General features: G+C 51.4%; 2 protein-coding genes across 2 annotated transcripts; one reads left to right on the top strand and one right to left on the bottom strand.

The window, feature by feature from the left end:
- Positions 1-2963: 2963 nt before the first annotated feature.
- On the top strand, positions 2964-16215 carry COCSUDRAFT_40831 (ABC1-domain-containing protein; the record flags this gene model as incomplete). The annotated part of the gene is made up of 22 exons (XM_005648921.1): positions 2964-3050; positions 3466-3570; positions 3972-4126; positions 4510-4695; positions 4922-4925; positions 4990-5138; positions 5550-5682; positions 6238-6388; positions 7198-7371; positions 7737-7826; positions 8156-8313; positions 8787-8989; positions 9876-9984; positions 10180-10253; positions 10407-10540; positions 10844-10920; positions 11404-11598; positions 11985-12195; positions 13011-13229; positions 14237-14517; positions 14823-15015; positions 15845-16215. 22 exons carry the CDS (start codon positions 2964-2966, stop codon positions 16213-16215), a joined length of 3459 nt encoding a protein of 1152 aa, XP_005648978.1.
- A 1859-nt stretch (positions 16216-18074) lies between these two features.
- On the bottom strand, positions 18075-23215 carry COCSUDRAFT_61858 (hypothetical protein; the record flags this gene model as incomplete). Its single annotated transcript, XM_005648920.1, has 10 exons — positions 18075-18284; positions 18593-18873; positions 19181-19282; positions 19719-20069; positions 20891-21104; positions 21506-21700; positions 22267-22346; positions 22653-22786; positions 22939-23012; positions 23207-23215. 10 exons carry the CDS (start codon positions 23213-23215, stop codon positions 18075-18077), a joined length of 1650 nt encoding a protein of 549 aa, XP_005648977.1.
- Between the last annotated feature and the right edge of the window lie 19 nt (positions 23216-23234).

Genomic DNA, 23234 nt, shown 5'->3' with positions numbered 1-23234 from the left:
TGCGCTTGTTCCAACAAGAGCATGTGCTCAGACTGAGACACCGGCTGCAGCTCAAGTGAGTTGTGTTCATGACTTCTCCTACTCCATACTGCTCCTGTCAAATGCTACGACTGCAGAATGAAATAAGATCTCGGCTTCGTTGTCCTAGTCCCCAAAATTTTGCCACCATGCTCTCCTGAATTCTCCATGGAGTCGTGGCTTGGTGTGATGCAGGAAACCAGCACAAAGCCAAGTAACGTGTGTGCCACGTGTGGAGTGAGCCTGGAGTCTATCCCAAGAGGGTATGAACACCTTTGCGCTCCCAGCTTGTGAGTTGTTTGCAACAAATGCGTATCCTGTGCATCACTTTTCCACGCCAACACTGCGCGACCTGAACAAAGCAGGTGCGATCAGAAAGGGAGAGTAGCTGGCGGCATTGGAGCCATCGCCGACTGGTGGCCAATCAAGGTGCAGTCTCCTGCTGGATGCCTGCTCTTTGCTGGATCTTTCCAACCTCTGTAGAAGTCTTCTGCAAGTTTGCACGGCTCCGATGCTGTAATGCATATTAGATTAGTACGGTATGCGCTTTTCCTGCTAGAGGCAAGGTGCGTTTGCAGACAAGCTGCAGGGAAAGGCTGCCAAAACCCGACCCCTTGATGGACTCGCCAGATCCAAGCAAGACCCAACCAATCGTGGGAACGGCGCTCAGTATTCATGCCGGCCCCCGCCAGCCGGAGCCAGGACTGTAATGCATGAGCAATTAATTTCAGTTCGTTCGCTGCGCAGGCATACAGGCCTTGCCCTGCATTCACGCAGGCAGGGGGGAGCTACACAAGGTAAGCAATAGGCACAGTTCCTGGCAGATCTTTGCAGAACCGGAGTGGTTTGCTCGTAGGAGCTTTCTACTGTACATCATCTTGGAATTTGTTGTTGTTTCAAGCTCCCCAGCCCACAATATTTGCAGTTCAATTGGGATTTGGGCAGGTCATATCTCTTTGACCCCCTCTCTTCAGGTGCTCCTCTAGATTGGGAGGGCTAAGGAAGGGTCTTTTGTGGAGGTGCAAAGGCAGCGAGGGGCATGCTGAGCTGACTGCGGGAATCAATGCTGTGTGCAGGAAAGGACAGATTCTGGATGAGATGTTGTTTGGGCAGCAGAAGCAGAAGAGATCCTCATGATGCGGGTCTAGGTGGCAACCGAAAATTTGATCGGTCTCTTGGCCACATATTCAGCACTCTTGACACTACCGTATCCTGGTCTCGGAAATTTTGTTTTGAGTTTGAGAGGCTTTCAGAGCATTGGTCTAGGAGGTATGTGTGAATTGTCTGATACTGTGCATTGTGCCTGACATTGCGGCAATTATTGTGCTATTGTGACACATGGTAGTTTTGGCAGCTGGATATTACAAAGGGAGGGGTGAAAGCGTCATGCTGCATACTCTATGCAGATGTAGGCTGCACTTGGGATCACCTCTTGTGTCTGCTCTGCTTTGGTTGTGGAGCACGCGCAGGGCAAATGCAATCTGCTCAGTTATTGCGCTCAGCTGGCTGCCTATTGAGCTACCTGGTCATAAGGAAAGGGAACGCTTGGAAACATGACCTAAACATTGGATATACACGGCCCAAAGGTTCCGGCTGCAGACAACCTGTGTATGCCCTATGGCCCTCTGGGCTCTGGTTTCGCCACTCATAAAGATTACTACTCAACACTATCCTCTCCAATTGCCCTAAAATTTCTCCGTGCTGCCACAGAAGGAAAACTCCATGCTAGCTTTGATGACGTCGACGACAGTGACGTCATATGATCACTCGCCTTTGAGGGAATCACAGTTTCGTTCAGAAGTCAAGCGATTCGTATGTGTGAGGTACAGTTGTACGCAGACTACTTTACTGTCGGGTTACTGGAATTATCGCGAAATTTTATTACACACATGCCACGATGCAATGCCTGCCCGTGGTTCTGCAGCGACTCTTGGCTCTCTGCAGACATTCCATTTATTTTTGTTGATGTCATGGGTTTTATTACTGTCTGGAAAGAGGGATAGCGAATTGGTATCATCCGCTTCAAGTTGCCTAGGGTTTGTTGGGCACTGATCTGTACAGCAGCATCCTCACAGACTCTTACCTCTTTCAGGCGATGAAAATGATTGGAACAGCACGATAAAGACACAGTTCTGTTAAAGTGATAGTCGCGGTCTGCGGCTATGAAGCTGTTCCAGACCTTCTCATGCCAGCACAGCACATGGCAGTCGTTGTCTGACAGATCGCAGTTCTGGGCTGGTTCTTCACAACAACAGCACCTTGGCAGCAGCGTGTCAGCCAGCAAACGGAGCTCTGTATGCAGCTGGCCACATACTCTGCCGGGTAGGAGGCTTGGTGTCTTTTGGGAAGCAGTACGGCAGTACAGCACAGCAAAGCCACATCCTCGTGCACATACGCTACGCACGAGCGGTCTGAAGCAGCTCTTTTTGTCTCCTATGAAGCAAGCCTTGCAGAAGGACGTCCTGCTGAGGATCAGCGCAGGCAGACTCCTTACCACCTTAGTCAAAGGCGAGTCCAGGTCTTGATCAGGCATTGCCTCCCAGTGCAGTCAATAGGATGATATAGAAGTCCCTATCCTGCCATTTCTATCATTCGTTTCCTGTGCATTGCTGCATTGGATTGGGTCACGCACTGTGGGGCACGCACACATGCAAAGGGCACGTGAATCACATTTTCATTATTGGTGAGTAGGAAAGCATGCAGAGCTGGATATTAAACTATATGAGAGAGATGGCCTTGATGCAATTGGGCATGCACATGACTGGTGGAGGAACTGCGAGATTCGAGAGGACTGGAAAGCAGTGATACAGGTGTTGCTTGATGTAATCCTTGGGACTGAAGAACGTGTGATAATCACAATTATGATGCATGCAGGGTCGGAGAAGGCTGATGGGAGGGCAGTGCTGCAGCGATCAGCAGCCAGTGTCAGGGGGAAGCGGCGGTGGATGCGGATCCCGGCGTTTGCTGCTGTCGCTTTCAGCGGGGCGGGCCTCGCTCTGCTCGTGGCCTGCGACTTTGATGAGGCATGTTCTGTCCACATCCCTGGCTGCCAGAAAAGCTTGCCTGGCAAGCATCATACAGCTGATGAAAGATAGCAGGCGTAAATGACGAGTAGAAGCTATGGACATGCGCATACTTTGCTGCTTCTGTATGCACTCACTGGCCTGTCGTCACCCTTGCAAAGCCACCGTTGCCCTGAAGGCTGAAAAACACTTCTGCAGCCCTGCAAGTCTTTCCTGGTGTCAGTATGATGGGCGTTGAATTGTGGTCAGTACTGTATAAGTGTCCGCTGATCCATGAGGCAGTAGCTTGACCTCTAGGTGTGGTAACATTCAAGGCAGCGTTGCTTTTAGATACTCGTAACTTGGTCTATGGTCTGATGTAAGTTGGATTCTTGGTTCAAGTTTGCATGCTGACTGTGCGCTGAGGTGGCGCACATGCTGGCAGGTGAGGGCGGGTGCGGTGCTGGCGTCGGTGCCGAGGACGGCGTGGGCTGTCTCCTGGGGCGTGCGCAGCGGCCTCGCCTACGTCAGATGTATGGTCACCCACTCGGTGCGCTCTCCTATTCCCGCACTGTGATACCATCAAAGACAGAGAGGCCCCAACCTCCCAACAGCACGACTGTAAAATTCTCATCATCAGATTGTTGCAATCTTTATGGGCCGGCTTGTAGCCTCCTCCTTTGCTCCTGAGCCCCTGAGTCCAAAATTGATATTGGTACAAGCTTACACTACAGCGCAGGTTGCAAGGCAAAATACCTGTTCTCGTCATGTCCTCAAATTGTCTCAGCTGGGTTGCCTTCTGCAAAACCCCTGCAAAACCCCTGCGGGGCAACACCAAGCACTCTGTGAGCAAAAATAGTTCTCTCTCATTTCTGCAATCTCTTTCACACTCTCTGGGCCTGGATTGTTACCAAGCCCCCAATGCATAAACCCTAACTTATCCCCCCGCAGGACCGGGGCAGCGAGGAGTACAGGCATGACCTGGCGTTGCTGCACGGGGCGTGCGCCCGGCGGCTGCTGCGGCTGTGCCAGAGCAACGGCGGAGTCTACGTGAAGGCCGCGCAGCTGCTCAGCACCGCGCAGACCGTGCCTGCAGAATACCGCACGTGCGTCGCCCTTATCATCTGCCTACCACAAGTGGCAAAGTAACCTTTGAAGATGGAATAGGTCCAGATGAGGTTCTCTGTGGTGCTCCCACAATCTATTGTCATATTATGGTGCTCTTATGAACCAGACATTGTTTTCAAGCACCTCATGATCCTGGCTGCGTCTGCACAAATCGATCCTTCCAAGCAAGCTATGGCAGGGGCATGTGCATGCGGCATCATAAAAGATATGAAACAGGGTCAAAAGGCGTGCATGTTGCCGCATCAGTGGCATCGGCCCATGCCACCTAAATTAGACCAGTTGCTCACGGCAGCCCAGATCCAACTAATATTATTTTTGGCTGTCAGCGCTGAACTTGAAATTGTACATGGTGCCTGATCAGGGCGCTGGAGGTGCTCCAGGACCAGGCAGAGCCGAGGCCCTACGCTGACGTGGAGCTGGCCATACAGCGCGAACTGGGGCTGCCGATCGGCGCGCTCTTCGTTGAGTTCGAGCCGGAGGCGCGTGCGGCCGCCTCGCTGGCGCAGGCACGCAGCATTCCCTCTCTATGTTTAACCTCACCCGATGCGTGAGCGAAGAACATGTGATGCTCTTTGCTTCCAGCTTCCATCTTCCATAAAAGTCCAGGCGGTTCCTGCATTTCTACGGCCCACATTTGCACCACTGGGCGTCTTATGTTGCGTACCCTTCAGGCGTCACTGAGAAGCTGCCGAAAATGACATTTTAGGAGTTGGGGACCATAGCTTTCGGGGTCCAAGGCTCTGCGTAGCCGAATGGTTTGCATTCTGCGCAAGGCAGGTGCACAGCCAGGAAGGGTCCATGGTCCAGGGTGCAGGGCTTATAATCCGGGGGTGTATGGCAGGTTCATAAGGCACGGCTGGCGGACGGGAGGGAGGTGGCGGTCAAAGTGCAGTACCTGGGATTGGAGACTGCCGTCAATGCGGATTTCACTACGCTGTCACTTCTGGCCGACGCGGCAGCGCGCTTCTTCCCGGACTCCTTTGACTTTGGGTGCGGCCCGTAACACCGGGCATGCAAGGCAGTTGTACAGATTTCTCTTTGGCAATATTCTGTGGTTATGCTTATGGTGCTGGCATAAGGCCTGCCCCCAGAGCGCGTCCACGTTTAGGCTGCTTGCTTGCTGGGCCATGCACTACTGAGAATCCAACTGAAACTGAAAAAGTGACAAGATATGGATATGCCTGTACCCTCCAAATTCCCATAGCAGCGTGCACTGGACATTTCGCCTGCCAGAAATGCACGTTTGACCTGAGCTTTACTTGTGCACTCTTTGCATGCCCTTCCTGTATTCACGGAAGTGTGCCCGGGTACCCGTCAGTATCTTTCACTTTAATGTGGGCATGTGTGCAAACCTGGGCAATAAAACATATCGCACACAACAGCGGTGTTTGTCCTGCTCAGGTGGGTGCTGACAGAGCTGCGCCAGAATTTGGCAAAGGAGCTGGACTTCCGGCTGGAGGCGGCCAACGCGCAGCGACTCGCCGCCGCCTTTGCCGGCCGCCGCGGCGTTGCCGTTCCGCTGCCCGTGCCCGAGGTTGGTCTGCCCTCCAACATTGTTTTGAACAACGTTAAAACAGAGCACCCACAAAATCTAGAAAATGCTCCGGGTGCACTCGATTGGAGTTGAGCTGGCTTCCCCTTGCTGCTGCTGCGCAAGCGCCCTCACCAATGGCTGCCTGTCATGCCTGCTTCTTTTAGGTTGTTGTGGAAGACCGTTTCTGATTGCAGTTCTGGGGTGGAAGAGTCCCGTCAACCAAAGTGAGCTCGTTGTTCTTAGCATGTTGGTGGAACAGAAGAGGAATGGTTCCGAGTCCTCTATCTTTGTGGGTGACAGCATTCTGAACGAAGTTCTGGGGCAGAAGGGGCCTGTGTCTGGGGCAAAATGTCCTTCCTGGTGGCTGTGTCAATTACGACAGCTTTCCTTACCCCAAGGCAGGATGGTCAGAAGCCCTGGGAAACCCCATGCTGCCAGTGGGCGTGTAATGAAGTTGCTGGACAGGCATACAATACCTGAAATTCTTGTCCTTTTCACTTTCAGAGCAATGGTTCACTGGTCTAAATGAGGGCGCCGTGTGGAAACTTCTCGCAGCTGTCTGGGGAGCGGGTGCTGACTATGGAGTGGATCGACGGCTGCAAGCTGACAGACATGGAGGCCCTGGTGGCCATGCGCGTGCACCCACACGACGTCGCCTTAGAGCTGCTCCATGCGTTTGCCCAGATGACCTTTGTCGACGGCTTTGGTGAGCGCCGAGTCATCCCTCTTTACTGTGCATCTGTCACCAGCCAAAAGGATTGGATCTAGTGTAGCACTACTAATAATACAGCAAAATGCCCTTTCAAGGCTGTTTTCAAGTGCCTCTGCTACTGCTGCCACGCCCTGGCCTGTGCGCTGAAGGATGGCATTTGTTGTGTGTATATTGCAATAGATATCGGCTGACAAAGATATTTCCCTTGAGTCCAGATGGATTAGAAAGCCTAATTAATCTTGGACGCTTGAAGCCCCGCAATTGCTTTGTCCCCAGCATCCATTTGCCACAACTGGCATGATCATGCATGCTGAGGCGATCTTGTTCAGTGAGACACTTGCGACAGAGCGCGCAGCATCCATTTGCCACAACATGGCATTCTACCTGTGAGGATTTGGCGCAAGTGGCTTCACTGGACATCCGTGGCTTGCAGTGCATGGGGATCCGCATGGAGGGAACATCCTTGTACGGGCGCACCCAGCCCCGCAACGTGAGTACAATTATTGCTGTCCTCTGCTGCTTCCACTGGTGCTGAAATCCAGCCTGAACGCATGGGTACTCATGATTGTTGGTCACATGCACGCAGCATGCTTGCGCATCAAGGCGTTTGTATATCGAGTCAGCTGTTGTTTTTTTTGCCCAGCTTTCCATTCTGCAGATGCCTGTATATTGTCAGGGAGGGCACATTGCTGGCCTGTCATCACAGCATTAGTGCAGAGTTTTTGCGCTAATAATTGGGCCAAGCCTAACTTACATGATAAGGAGTACATCATCATGTTCAGGGAATAGTGTGCTGGCTACAGGCTTCTGGTACCGCTGGTTTGGGGGGCAGTGGCAGGAGCCGCAGCTGGTGCTTTTGGACCACGGGCTCATAGTGGAAATCCCTGACGCGCTGCGGCAGCAGTACTGCCAGCTCTGGTGCTCCTTTGTGCTCAACGACCAGGCCACCGCCGCAGCCGTCGCCACCCAGATTGCAGGTTTGCTGCTTTCACTCTCTTCAGAGGTATACCGGGGTGCATATCCCCTGCCCTCCTAGATGATGGCACAGTCATTGAGGTCCGTGTGAAGGACTTGTCCGAATATTCATGGGGCATTGACATAGGGACCGATTACCTTGAAATACTGTGCCAGAACTCTTGGCAAACCTCATGCTTGTCAGTTCTCTCCCCGCAAGTTGGTGCGGGCACACGGGGCGCAAACTGCATGCCAGAGGTCTAGAACTCATTGCAGTGGTAGGAAGGTTCCTTGGGTCTTCGGGTTGTTTCCTGTGGTGAAGGTGTGCTGCTATGATAAGGGAGGGGCGCGGAATCCTGATCTGGGGCGTGGTTTGTGCTGTGTGCAGGGGAGCGAGGGGGCGAGCTTCTGCCCAAACTGCTGCGGCCGGGCGCCCTAAGGAGCGAGGAACAGCGGCGAGCCCTGCGCTCACAAGCCGGTGCGAGGCAAAAGCTCAACAATCTAGCCCTTTCCTGTTGGTACTGAACACTCAGCAGGACTAAAGATGGTACTGAACACGCAGCAGGACTAAAGACGACAGCAGAACACTTGGTGTGAACATGGTCAGAGATGCGCCAGAGCTTTCTTCTAATGTGTGTTTTCAGAAAAGTTTAAAGGGAAAAAGCACAGCCTCTGCAGCCCAAAAGCAACGGACCTGAATTGCTGTTGGATTGCTGCAGGGCAGTCGATCCTCAAATGAACCCTGGGGACGCGCTGTGAGAGGGAATGCCCCAACATTCCTGTGATTCTGGCTTACTGGCTCTGCAGGGGTTTCGTCCATTGGGGATCTGGGGCGGCTGTTAGAGGGGCTGCCAAGGCCGCTGGTGGATTTTCTGAAGGTCAGTGCGATCACTCGTGGCGCCGCAACAAAGCTGGGATCCTCGGTGCCCGACCGGCTGCGCATAAACGCCACCTATGCGCTCAAGGTTAGTCACCGCCCGCTGACTCAGCGCTGATGTCAGCAGACACATTGCAAAACGGGATGCAGACCCAATTCGATGGCTGGAGCTGATGTGCAAGTTCCTTCCTTCCTTCTCCATCTGTTCGTCAGCTCCTTGGTGGCTCACAGAAGAGAAAGGGTTCTTTCTGGGCCAGACTTGCAGCCTCAGGCCAAATTGAGACAGTGCTTCTTCTGGACAGTCAATGCAGCAAGTGCAATGCCTTGAGGTATCGGCTAAAGTGGGACAGCTCCCCTTCTCTGGCAGTTGTCAGAGCATCAGGGACCCCTCATCAGCCACTGCTTGGGTAGTTTTCAGCTTTTGTTCAGTACCTCCTGGGAGGCTAGAGTTGCTTGAAAAATCCTGCGCTCTAATGCAGGTAGGTATCCTCACCATACATATTTCTGTACGTCTGCAATCAATTGAGTCACTCAGCCTGAGTGTTGCTGTGTGCTGCGCAGGGCATGTCGATATGTCGGCTCCCCGGGGGCAGGGTACAATACGAGGGCAGCTTACAATCCCGGCGACGGCGGCTGCGCATCAGCGTCAGCATCCGGCTTCTGCGCTGCTACTTCTGGCTGAGCTCGACTGCTCGGCAGATGTGGCAGAACCTGAGCGGGCAGTGCTTTGGGCACCAACCTCTGGCGCTGCCGCTAGTGACAGAGTGACTGAGAGCCTTGGCGCTAGATGTGCAATCAATACTGGACACTAAGCTGCAGACTTTTGTAGGCCCCGCAGATGTGGCTGCAGACGGCCTGCATATATGCCCTGTATCCTTTTGCTGTGGGTGTGCCGATCTTTAATGATAAGTTTAGTAATAATGGACAGGAACTTACAGAAGGCTTCAAGGGAAGTTGCTGAACAAATGAATTGCAATTGGCTCATTAAGTGGACGTTCTGTGGGGCGGGGGTTGCATATATTTTAATTAAGGCCGTCAGCTGTCTGCTGGTCTCTCAACCATTGTAGATGGAATAGCTGAAATGACATGCTGACATGACCATGCTGCGTCCAAGATAGACAAACACATGGTGACGTCATCGCTGACGTTGAGCAAAGTGAGAAACAGGACAAGGTCTTCGTCAAAGGCCTTTTGTTCCGCTAATAGGTATTAGCAGTGTAATAAAGACATAAATTAGCAACACTGTTGCTGGAGTCGACGTTTGCTTTGAAAAGTCTGGCAGGGAGCTGCGGGCCTTGGAGCTGCGGGCCTTAGTTGGTGACACTGGCAATGCGGGCCTCCAGCAGTTCAAGTCACGGGTGTGTATTCTAAGACACCTCGCTGACGTTGATAAGCATATGTTCTAGAGACTAAAGACGGCAGGTCGTGCCCCCAGCTCACTGTTCCGGACATGTGCTCGCCCTGACACCGCTTGAACCATCCATGACGTTCAGTGATGTGTGCAGCGAGGACACCTGGGTACTTGTAATCAGCAGGCCCTCGGTGCCTAAGATGTGTAAATCAATGTTGTCAGTTTGAGTCACTCAAAATCTCGATGTTGCACTTTTTCCATTAATATCCAGTCTGACGGACGAGCGACTGTTGGCACAGATGGGGTGCCAGGAGCGTCGACGGTGCCTCCGTCGCATGCAAAACAGCACGGGCCCACGGCATTTCCTGGATAATTGTCGTAATTGCCTCCAACTTCCTCGTGTTTGCGGTGCGACTTCTTTCAGAGTCCTTTCCCGCCTCTCCATGTAGTGTTGAATGGCTCTGTGACAAGATTGAAGCCTCGCCTCTGGCCACGTCAAATGTGCATTGAAAGAGTCTAAATAGTTATATAATGGATTTAGAACTCAATAGCAGGTTGTGTCCAAGAAATCTATGCCAATTGCATAAATCGAGAGTGGTGCAGGGAGCGATCCCAGCCAATCCGACAAGTTTCAACCTGTGCGGTACCTCGTTCAACGACGCTTCGGGCATTCAATGGTGAGCAAGAATCTTTTTCTTGCATACGTCCACTCCGCAGCCTACGGCTGATTCTTATATTCAGTCTGACAGTTGCAAATCCTTCAATTCTTACGTATTGAAAGGCCCCTCTCCGCAAATGATTCGCACTGAAAGTTACTGTTGTCTCTACAGGTATGGCAAGAGCTTCATTGTCGCGAGCTCAATCGGAGCTTCCTGCATAAACACCACCAATCCAATCGTCACCACTCCCTCCAGTTGCCCTGCTCCTAACTGCATCGAACACGAGCTGCAGGAGATGCTACAAAGTGAGATCTCCTCTCGCAAAAGTGTCCGCAAACTTTACACCTTTGAGAGTGTACGATCGGAAACATTTGGTGACAAATTGGGCTTTAGCGTCCTACATATATCACAGAGAGAGAGCTGCAAAGTGAACATCAGATCATCTGTAGCTGCAGTAGGACAGAGACGGAGATGTCTTTATTGGTGCATCCACGGACACACACTGCTAGACTGCAAATTCTCCCTTCTGTGCATTTGCACTCCCTCGTAAGTCTTGCAGTGTGTCTTGTTTAACCAAAACATAGCTGAACGCATCGACATCTGTGCAGTTTCGGAGACGGGTGTCAATCTGACATACAATAACATCGGCATTGGGTCCATTGGCTTAATAAACACCAACTTTCAGGTGCGGTTCCAATCACAAATACCCTTTGACACAGACTGCCAGGGGGTACTAGAGAGTCTTTGGTAGTCTATAGTACCCCCTTACGAAGTGGTATTTAGTACCCCCTGAGACTGCATGCATGGTAGATCAGGTGTCTTGCAGGCAGAAAGCAGACGGCCTGTCACACTTGTACAAGATGCACTGAAGGCTTCCGGCTTGCTCTTGCTCACCTTGTTTGCTAGCAGCTAGCATTGCATGCAGTCAGGCCTTGAGCTATCCCCTTGATCTATGGCCATCTGAACAGACCCTTTCCATGCATGAGGGCAAGATATTGTTAATAGCATGCACCCTTACTGGCGGGGCCTTTATCTGGGAAGTCCATCAAGGGGTAGGATTTGTGGCAGTCTTTACCTGCAGCTTGCCTCTGGCAGGAAAAGCGTGTAATAACAACGGCAAGTAAACGCCCTGACCTGGAAGGGAATCAATGCCAATGTACTGTGGCAGGTCACGCTGTATTTCGCAGAGTATGTTGCCACAGCTGTGGGCCAGAGGGTGTTTGACATAGTAATCAACGGCGCCACCGTGGCGACTGATGTTGACGTATTTGCTCTGGCGGGCGGTCAGGACAGAGCTGTGTCCTTGAATTTCCTGGTCAACTCAGGTTCCATTATATACTTCAACATCTTTCTCCCCACCAAGGTGAGCACACTTTCTGTGATTCTCTGACCTCATTGCTTCTGAGGGACTGACATGTCGAATTCAACCAAACGTGCTCTCATGTATCACTGCTCGGCATACCAGGCTGTTTTGTGTAAGCTGATGAAGCCTTGCTGGCATGGAACGCTTGTTGCATGCAACCAGGGGCTTGTATATTAGATATAGAAACCATTGATGCAACCAACTGTTGTGTGCACAGTTGTATCTTTTCAGCCAAGTCTTCAAATCCCATTGTACTTGTTCAGCATGCCCGTCAGCTGCGCAGCAGCCGCTAGGAAGCTGCACATTCAGTCAGGCCAAGCACACTTCGTTTGGCACCTGCAAAGCTTCAGGAGAATTGCTATCGGCTTCTCTCTGTGACGTTGCAGGTGGGACCCGGCAGCATTTTCGCTGGCGTGAGCTTTGGCTGGGCCACAAAAACAAGCATCAGCTACATGCCACCCAGCTTTGTCATTTGGGGTGCACCCATCACCCTGCAAGCCATCGTTTCCTCCCTCAACCCAAGCCTGGGGAATATCACTGAAGGCGCCGTATCCTTCTATATCGATGGAGTGTTCATAGGCGGTTCGATGGTTGTAGGTGCGACCCTTTTCACTTATACTCAAAAACATTGGACTCAAGTATGACTCGTGGAGAAACTACAAACACAGGGAATTTGGAAGAAAACTGTAAAAGTGCGGCTGGCACGAGCGAAGCCTTGGAATGCTGATGAGTAAGAATAATAATCACAAATAACCAAACAGAGCCCTGGCTGGCGGGAGCCGGTACATCTACTGAGCATCGTGCCCTGTGTGGCAAAAACTTGTGGGGGACCGGCCTCTGGTCACCAGAGCTCCGTCCCAGAGCCAAGAAGCAGAGACCCAATCCCAAGGCGTTCCCCCTGTGATTCTGATGCCTTACTGATCTGCAGGCCAGCCGGACGGGACGGCGATTGCAACATTCAACACTCTGTCAAGTTTTTTCGGCACATGCTCTGGCGGTACATTTGAAGTGACAGCAAAATACCTGGGCTCCAACACGCTGCCAGCGCTTGTGTGGTCACTTGGATTGGGTTCTTTTTCACTTGAGCCTCTCTGTCCGGTGAGTCAGCCCCTGACTCGGCACTCAGTAATCCAACGCTTGCAGCATGCTCTTCCTTTGCTTGTATTCTGCAAAGGAAGAGCAGAGAACTTTTTTGCATTTGTTATTCTGAGTGCATGCACCCCTGCCGAGTGCCCCGTCATGCTCAATATCCAGCTGATGCCATCAACATGTATCTCTCTACTCTACCGTACAGAGACAATGGTTTTCACCAGGCTTCCTGTATGTATGCTGCAATGATGCACTGACAAGGTACAAATTTTTTCAATAATTTCCAAGGTACTGTTGAATGGATTTTGTGTTGCGCTGTGCAGACAACCACCCCTGCGCCTACAACAACCACCCCTGCATCTTCCACAACCACCCCTGCGCCTACAACAACCACTCCTGCTACCAGCACTCCAACGCCCTCAACCACCCCCACCACGACCACCTCAAACCCCCCTACAACCATCGCGAGCCCTACCACAACCCCTACAAACCCTACATCAACTCCCCTGGCTTCTTCGACGCCACCGCCCACGACTGGAAAAGTGGTTATCACACTGACGACGGACTTCAGCCCAAACCCGCCGCTGCCGGGTCAGCCGCTCATAATCAGCGGAGAGGCAATTGCTTCTAGTGGCCCAGCCCCGACCGGCAATGTCACCGTCTATGTGAGTGCATTGCCTCATATTTAATAGAATACGAAGCCTTAGGAAAAATATGAGAAAATTGAGAAAGGAAAAAAAACTGTTGAAGTTAGTGTGTGCACTTGTTTGCATGCGCGCAATGTTAGACAAGCGCTGCTGCAGAGCTTTGTATTGGAGTCTGCTTGTTTAGCTGGCGCCAAATTGTCATCTGGATTTGCATGTTCGTGATAAGCAAGCTTATTAAGTGACCCAAAACTGTGCCTTCGAGGTAGCAGTGTGCCTCTTGAGGTTGTAGTCTGCAGCTGCTTACAGACTTCATGGTGTAAGTATAGCTCTGCTTGCAGTGAGGTCTGGGGCAGATATGCAAGTGTGGATCCAATTGGGAGTTTTGGACTGACTTCAATTCAATCTTTGCCGGGGTCAGGTCGACCGAGTTCCTGTGGCAGCTACCCAAGTGACTAACAGCCGCCGGCGGCTGCTGACATCTTCATCCCCCTTTTCCATCACCATTATCGCCCCCAGCAGCCCCGGAGTCCACATCATCACAGGTGGGCATCGGTTCAATGTTACAGTGCCAGAAATCCCTTGTGGCCAAGAAGACACTTTCCTGCTTTATAAGGACACATAAATTTCTGCTTTGAAGGCCCCTTTGAGCTTTGCACTTCAACACGTGTTGCTGTGGAAGTGTGTCAGGCATCACTGGCTGCCTCAAGGCTGATAATACACAAGGGCCTCAATATGTGTATTATGTTGTATATTATCAGCCTCAAGGGCTGATAATACACAACTAGAAGCTCGCGAGCTGAAGCTGCGTATGTGAATTGATTCTGGCGGTTGCCATGCATGTGTCAAGCCTGTAAACACCTCTCCTCTGGTTTCGAACACCAAAATTGCTGGCTGTTCTGCAGTTGTCTTCTTCCCAGCTTCTGGAGGCAGCGGCGGCGGAGTCGCGCCCGTAGTGGCGCCCGTAACGGTCACTGTCAACGTGGAAGGACTCGAGGCGAATGTGGCTCTCGCGATCTCAAGCCCTGCGCTGCAATTCCCCTCCTGCACAGACCCTGTGAGGGTGGTTGCATCGGTGACGGGCCTCTATTACACGACGGCCCCCACCGGAGCTGTAACCCTATCCATCTCCGGCCTCAAATCCCCTGTCGCCGGCGCAACTCCCCTCAGCGTGACCCTAGCATCGGTGCGCGCACCCAGAATTGCTTCTTCTTCACCTTGCTGTAAGGAGCAGGTCTCAAGTGCTGCACGTCACAAGGCTCTGAAGATCATCTGAGAAGCTTAAGTTTTGATGTCCTGGATTGGCCTTTCTTGTCCGATTTATGCCCAAATTACTGCTGCACTTGCACGAATGCATGGTGCAGTTTGAAGCATTAGAGGCCTAGGTGCTCACCTGCCAAAAGAACCGTTCTTCCATGCAAAATTTGTGATCGTCTGGAACAAAGATACATGTGCACTGCTCATTGAAAGCTTGGATACATGCATGCGCAGGCCAACATCACAGGAGGATCGGCGGAATTTGTACTGCACCCGCGCAGCCACACAGCAGGTGCCGTGCAGGCCCTAACGGGCGCTGACAAATCCTCCAGCGCCAAGCTGCTGCCGGGAAGCTACCAGCTGACAGCAGCCTATTCTGGCAATGCCTTGTATGGCCCAGCCACTGGCAGTGCCAGCCTGGACATTGGTGCCACCTGTCCATTAGTCAGCCTCACGGCCTGATCGGATTACTAGTAACAACTGCCTGGTTGGCACAAAGTAATTGCATGATTAGGCAATCAGTGACTACCAAGGTTCTGGAGATGCTGTTGAACAGAACCTGTATGTCCGCAAATCCTAGCAAGTAATGCTGGCACCGCAAAAAGGGTCCAATATACTTAAGCATCCTTACGCTATCCTCCACGGCGGAGCAGATGTGCGTCTTCTCGCATGTGTGTAAGAAGAAGAAATCTGCGTTCCACCATTGTCCAAAATTCCAAAAATAGAAAGGCACTCCAGGTTGACGTCACAGGACAAAAGTATCGCTCTCAAGCAACATGTGTTTCTTTTCTTTTGCATGCTAGACTTTTATATACAGGATTCACCCTCAAACCTAAGTTTTAATAAAACAAAAATATGCCTGTGTTAACCCCGGCTGGCGGAGGCGGTGCAAATACTGAGCACCGTGCCCACAGTTGATTGGGGTTGCTTGGATTTGGCGAGTGCACCAAGGGGTAGGATTATGGCAGCGTGTAACTGCAGCTTGTCGGCAGGGTTCCTCTTATGCATTCTGTCCTCTGAGCACCGTGTAGGCTTTCATCAGGTTGCATGCTGCAGATGCAGGAGACCATTTTGTCTTTTTTGTGTCGTGGATCTGGCACTAAGAATAAGAGGGCATATTGGTTCTTCTTCTTTACGGCAATGCATTGCTGATCGATTGGCTGACACATGTAGATGGTTGCCTGTCCATTTGGCAGTGATTCTCTGAAAGCAGATTTTCTAATCCTTCTAGTCTTCTAATTCTATTCTTTGTGCAGACCACGCCTGCGCCTACATCATCCACCCCTGCTACCAGCACTCCAACGCCCTCAACCACCCCCACCACAACCACCTCAAACCCCCCTACAACTACCCCGAGCCCTACCACGACCCCTGCAAACCCTACCTCAACCCCTGCCAGCCCTACAACAACCCCGGCAGTCGTCACCTCAACTCCCCTGGCTTCCAATACGCCTTCCCCAACCACTGGCAAGGTCACAGTCACCATGACTTTGGACTTCAGCCCAAACCCGCTGCCGGGTCAGCCGCTCTCACAATCAGCGGAGAGGCAATTGCTTCCAGTGGACCACCCATCACTGGCAATGTCACCAGCTATGTGAATGCAACCCCTCTTCAGGCACACGACTAAGAAAACTACTACGGTGAAAACTGCTACTACTACTGTGTCATGGCGGATACTCGGCGCTTTAGTTTTCCAAGTTTGCATGCCATGCTGGCAGCCTTTACATGCATCTTGTCTGCAGACGCACCTTGCCTCTCTCAAAAGACTAGGATGACTGCTACTGTAACTGTCACAGGAAGATTGCCATTGCTGTAGCTATTGAGGGTTGAATGGCGGCCGTTCTGCGAGCGGCAGCCAGCTGCTGGATGTCATGCAAGTTGTGCAGCAGCTAGCACTTGCAAGCAGTGTCTGGACAACAACAGAGTGGTGCAATTTTTGCAGAAACTGTGTCAGTGTGATCCAGGCGGAGACTCTGCAAAGCAGGGTGCAGCAAGCAGATTGCAGAGATTTCTTCCAGAGTCCTGTTTCTTATCCGAGCGCTTGTTTTGTGCATTCAATATATATATATGCATTTGCTTGCTGTGTTGTGTAGCGTTGTTTGGTGGTGGGGGTGGTGGTATGTTCCTTAATACGCACGCCTCACTTGGACTCAGACTTTTAGTATAATACCATATGGGCTGCAGACCAGACCTTCAGGCTCCACAGATGTGGCTGCAGACACTCTGTGTGTATGCCCTATGGCCTTCGGGCTTTGGGTTTGCCGACACTGTAATAGTAATAATAATAATAATAATAATTCAACACAGCTTCAAAGGCTTGTGGTTCCATGTTATAGCTTCCCTTGTCTGGTCAGCATGGCTCAAAGACATGCAAGCCGCAGTTCTGTCACAATAACGGTAATCGATACCATTTGCGTGCTCTTTGTCCGGTCAGCATAGCTTGAAAACATGCAGGTCCCAATTCTAAGAATTTTTGCTGTGATGAGGTCGACGGCGTTCCTGTGGCGACTGTGCCCGTATACCCAGAGGGCAGCAGCGGCCGATGGCTGCTGTCATCAATTTCCCTCTTTTCCGCCACAGTTATCGCCCCCAGCACTCCAGGGGTCCATATCATAATTGGTGCATCGATACAGCCCGCTGCTTAGCCTTTTAAAAATGCGCAGAGCAGCGCAAAATACCATGTACTGATGGCATGGTGATCAATCCTGTGCCTTCCCAGAAGCGAGAGTTGAATCATTCAGAATGGGGCAACCTTCTTGGGCAGAACTACAAGGCAATAGCTTTACCTGTTAGCCTCGCCTTATAGGATAGCACATAACAAGTGGCATAGGGTTGCATCTTGTTTTATTATTGTTATTATTGCACGCCTTTCCAATCCATGAAGATCAGGTTGCCTCCTGTTGTATAATTTCTAATAAAGATCAAGGTTTGAAGGTGTCCGTAGCAGCATCTTTGTGTTGCACATGCAACTGCAAGATTCTCTCATCAGCTATTGAACTATGAGTTATGAATGCAAAATTCTGAATTATTCTTTGGTGTCATGCAGCGCTCTTCACTCCCTCTGCTACCATCAGTTTTGGGGTCCCACCCTTAGTGGCGCCAGTGACAGTAAATTTGTTCCGAATACCCGAGGCCTCTTTGCAAGATTTGGCGGCAAAGATCTTCGCGTCATCAATGACGCTTTGATACTTTTGTCCCGTGACGTCAACCTGGAGTGCCTTTCTATTCTTGGAATTTTGGACAATGGTGGAACGCAGATTTCTTCTTCTTACACACATGCGAGAAGACACACATCTGCTCCGCCGTGGAGGATAGCTTAAGGATAGCTTAAGTATATTGGACCCTTTTTGCGGTGCCAGCATTACTTGCTAGGATTTGCGGACATACAGGTTTCGTTCGACAGCATCTCCAGAACCTTGGTAGTCACTGATTGCCTAATCATGCAATTACTTTGTGCCAACCAGGCAGTTGTTACTAGTAATCCGATCAGGCCGAGAGGCTGACTAATGGACAGGTGGCACCAATGTCCAGGCTGGCACTGCCAGTGGCTGGGCCATACAAGGCATTGCCAGAATAGGCTGCTGTCAGCTGGTAGCTTCCCGGCAGCAGCTTGGTGCTGGAAGACTTTTGCATGGCAGCTGCTGTGTGGCTGCGCGGGTGCAGTACGAATTCCGCCGCTCCTCCTGTGATGTTGGCCTGCGCATGCATGTATCCAAGCATTCAATGAGCAGTGCACATGTATCTTTGTCCCATACGATGACAAATTTTGCATGGAAGAAAGGTTCTTTTGGCAGGTGAGCACCTAGACCTCTGATGCTTCAAACTGCACCCTGCATTTGTGCAAGTGCAGCAGTAATTTGGGCATAAATCGGACAAGAAAGGCCAATCCAGGACAACTAAACTTAAGCTTCTCAGATGATCTTCAGAGCCTTGTGACGTGCAGCACTTGAGCCATGCTCCTTACATTAAGGTGAAGAAGAAGAAGCAATTACGGGTGCGCGCACCGATGCTAGGGTCACGCTGAGGGGAGTTGCGCCGGCGACAGGGGATTTGAGGCCGGAGATGGATAGGATTACAGCTCCGGTGGGGGCCGCCGTGTTATTGAGGCCCGTCACCGATGCAACCACCCTCACAGGGTCTGTACAGGAGGGGAATTGCAGCGCAGGGCTTGAGATCGCGAGAGCCACATTCGCCTCAGGTCCTTCCACGTTGACAGTGACCGTTACGGGCGCCACTACGGGCGCGACTCCGCCGCCGCTGCCTCCAGAAGTTGGGAAGAAGACAACTGCAGAACAGCCAGCAATTTTGGTGTTCAAAACCAGAGGAGAGGTGTTCACAGGCTTGACACATGCATGGCAACCGCCAGAAACAATTCACATATGCAGCTTCAGCTCGCGAGCCTCTAGATGTGTATTATCAGCCCCTTGCTTGAGGCAGCCGGTGGTGCCTGAAACACTTCCGCAGCAACACGTATTGAAGTGCAAAGCTCAAAGGGGGCTTCAAAAGCAAAAATTCATGTGTCCTTAAAAGCCAGGAAAGTGTCTTCCTGGCCACAAGGGATTTCTGGCATTGTAATATCGACCCGTGCCCACCTGTGATGATGTGGACTCCGGGGCTGCTGGGGGCGATAATGGTGATGGAAAAGGGGGACGAAGATGTCAGCAGCCGCCGGCGGCTGCCGGTCACTTGGGTAGCTGCCACAGGAACTCGGTCGACCTGACCCCGGCAAAGATCGAATTGAAGTCAGTCCAGCACTCCCAATCAGATCCACACTTGCATATCTGCCCCAGACCTCACTGCAAGCGGAAGTGCACTTACACCATGAAGTCTTTAAGCAGCTGCATACTAGAACCTCAAGAGGCACACTGCTACCTCGAAGGCACAGTTCTGGGTCACTTAATAAGCTTGCTCATCACGAACATGCAAATCCAAATGACAAATTGGCGCCAGCTAAACAAGCAGACTCCAATACAAAGCTCTGCAGCAGCGCTTGTCTAACATTGCGCGCATGCAAACAAGTGCGCTTACTAACTTTCTACAGTTTTTTTTTCACCCTCATATTTCTCATTTTTTTCCCTAAGGCTTCGTTTTCTATTTAAAGTGAGGGGATGCACTCACATAGACGGTGACATTGCCGGTCGGGGCCGGGCCACTGGAAGCAATTGCCTCTCCGCTGATTGTGAGCGGCTGACCCGGCAGCGGCGGGTTTGGGCTGAAGTCCGCTGTCAGTGTGGTAACCACTTTTCCAGTCGTGGGCGGGGGCGTCGAAGAAGCCAGGGGAGTTGATGTAGGGTTTGTAGGGGTTGTGGTAGGGCTCGCGGTGGTTGTAGGGGGGTTTGAGGTGGTTGTGGTGGGGGTGGTTGAGGGCGTTGGAGTGCTGGTGACAGGGGTGGTTGATGTAGGCGCAGGGGTGGTTGTTGTGGGCGCAGGGGTGGTTGATGTAGGCGCAGGGGTGGCTGTTGTTGGCGCAGGGGTGGTTGTCTGCACAGCGCAACACAAAACAGTATACAACAGTGCCTTGGAAATTGTTATAAGAACTTGTATCTTGTCAGCGCATCAGTGCAGCATACATAAGCCTGGTGTAAACCACCTAGCTCCTGGACTCTACACGGCAGAGTAGAGAGATACATGGTCATGGCATCAGCTGCATATTGAGCATGACGGGGCACTCGTTAGGGGTGCATGCACTCAGAATAACTCAATGCAAAAAAGTTCTCTGCTCTTGCTGTGCAGAATACAAGCAAAGAAAGAGCATGCTGCAAGCGTTGGATTACTGAGTGCCGAGTCAGGGGCTGACTCACCGGACAGAGAGGCTCAAGAGTAAGGAATGCCACTCCAAGTGACCACACAAGCGCTGGCAGCGTGTTGGAGCCCAGGTATTTTGCTGTCACTTCAAATGTACCGCCAGAGCATGTGCCGAAAGAACTTGAAAGAACGCCGATTGTTGCGATCGCCGTCCCGTCCGGCTGGGCTGCAGATCAGTAAGGCATCAGAATCACAGGGGGAACGCCCTGGGATTGTGTCTCTGCTTCTAGGCTCTGTTACGGAGCTCTGGTGACCAGAGTCCGGTCCCCCCACAAGTTTTTGCCACATAGTGCACAATGCTCAGTAGATGTACCGGCTCCCGCCAGCCAGGGCTCTGTGTTGTTGTTTGTTAATATTATCATTATTACTCATCAGCATTTCAAGGCTAGTCTCGTTCCAGCCGCACTTTTACAGTTTCCGAATTCCCTGTGTTTGTAATTTCTCCAGGAGTCATACTTGAGTCCAATATTTACGAGTGTGAAGGAAAAGGGTCGCACCTACAACCCCCGAGCCGCCAATAATGGTCGTTCCATCGATATAGAAAAAGACGGCGCCTTCAGTGATATTCCCCAGGCTTGGGTTGAGGGAGGAAATGATGGCTTGCAGGGTGATGGGTTCACCCCAAATGGCACCGCTGAGTGGCATGTAGCTGATGCTTGTTTTTGTGGCCCAGCCAAAGCTCACGCCAGCAAAAATGCTGCCGGTGCCCACCTGCAACGTCACAGAGAGAAGCCGATAGCAATTCTCCTGAAGATTTGCAGGTGCCAAACGAAGGATGCTTGGCCTGACTAAATGTGCAGCTTCCTAGCGGCTGCTGCGCAGCTGACAGGCATATCACTGAAACACTCAGATATAACCCTGAAACAAGCCTATTGGGATTTGAGGAGTTGGCTTAAAAGATACAATTTTGCACAAAACAGTTGATTGCATCAGGGAGTTCTATATCTAATATACAACCCCCTGGTTGCATGCAACAAGCGTTCCATGCCAGCAAGGCTTCATCAGCTTACACAAAACAGCCTGGTATGCCGAGCAGTGATACATGAGAGCACGTTTGGTTGGATTTGACATGTCAGTCCCTTAGAAGCAATGAGGTCAGAGAGTGTGCTCACCTTGGTGGGGAGAAAGATGTCAAAGTATAAAATGGAACCTGAGTTGACCACAAAACTCAAGGACACGGCTTTGTCCTGACCGCCCGCCAGAGCAAATATGTCAACATCAGTCGCCACGGTGGCGCCGTTGATTACTATGTCAAAGACCCTCTGGCCCACAGCTGTGGCAACGTACTCTGCAAAATATAGCGTGACCTGCCAAAGCACATTGGCATTAATTCCCAGGGCGCTTAGTTATTGTTGTAATTACACGCTTTTTCTGCCAGAGGCAAGGTGCGTCTGCAGACAAGCTGCAGGTAGAGGCTGCCACAAATCCTACCCCTTGATGGACATGCCAGATCCAATCAAGACCCAATCAACCATTGGCACGGTGCTCAGTATTTTTTCCACACCCGCCAGCCGGGGCCAAACTGAAAAGGCCCCGCCAGTAAGGGTGCATGTTGATAAACAACATCTTGCCCTCATGCATGGAAAGGGTCTGTTCAGATGGCCGTATATCAAGGGGATAGCCTAAGGCCTGACTGCATGCAATCTTAGCTGCCCGCAAACAAGGTGAGCAAGAGTAAGCCGGAAGCCTTCAGTGCATCTTGTACAAGTGTGACAGGCCGTCTGCTTTCTGCCTGCAAGACACCTGATCTACCATGCATGCAGTCTAAGGGGGTACTAAAGACCACATCGTAAGGGGGTACTATAGACTACTAAAGACTCTCTAGTACCCCCTGGCAGTTTGTGTTGAAGGGTATTTGTGATTGGAACCGCACCTGAAAGTTGGTGTCTAACCTGCCAATATTGGACCCGATGTTGATGTAATTGTATGTCAGATTGACACCCATCTGCGAAACTGCACAGATGTCGACGCGTTCAGCTATGTTCTGGTTAAACAAGACACACTGCAAGACTTACGAGGGAGTGCAAATGCACAGAAGGGAGAATTTGCAGTCTAGCAGTGTGTGTGCGTGGATGCACCAATAAAGACATCTCCGTCTCTGTCCTACTGCAGCTACAGGTGATCTGATGCTTCACTTTGCAGCTCTCTCTCTGTGATATATGTAGGACGCTAAAGCCCAATTTGTCACCAAATGTTTTCCCGATTGTACACTCTCAAAGGTGTCAAGTATGCGGACAATTTTGCGAGAGGAGATCTTACTTTGTAGCATCTCCTGCAGCTCGGACTCGATGCAGTTAGGAGCAGGGCAACTGGAGGGAGTGGTGACGATTGGATTGGTGGTGCTTATGCAGGAAGCTCCGCTTGAGCTCGTGACAATGAAGCTCGCGCCATACCTGCAGAGACACAGTGACTTTCAGTGCGAATCATTTGCGGAGAGGGGCCTGTCACAACGTAAGAATTGACGGATTTGCAACTGTCAGACTGATTATAAGAATCATCCGTTGGCTGCGGAGTGGACGGATGCAAGACAAAGGTTCTTGCTCACCATTCAACGCCCGAAGCGTCGTAGAACGCGTTGCCGCACACGTTGAAACTTGTCGGGTTGGTTTGGGCCGCTCCCTGCACCAAACTCGACTTATGCAATTGGCATAGATGACTTAGACGCACCCTGCTATTGAGCTAAAAATCCACTATGTAACTATTTAGACTCATCCAATGCACATTTTCGTGGCCAGAGGCGAGGCTTCAATCTTGTCACAGAGCCACTCAACACTACATGGAGAGGCGGGAAAGGACTCTGAAAGAAGTCGCACCGCAAACATCCCTACCAGGGAGTTGAAG

The sequence above is a fragment of the Coccomyxa subellipsoidea genome, assembly GCF_000258705.1.
Source record: "Coccomyxa subellipsoidea C-169, whole genome shotgun sequence".
NCBI lineage: Eukaryota > Viridiplantae > Chlorophyta > Trebouxiophyceae > Coccomyxaceae > Coccomyxa > Coccomyxa subellipsoidea.
The sequence above is the reverse complement of the archived record's forward strand: the minus strand, read 5'-3'. Positions and strand labels throughout refer to the sequence as shown.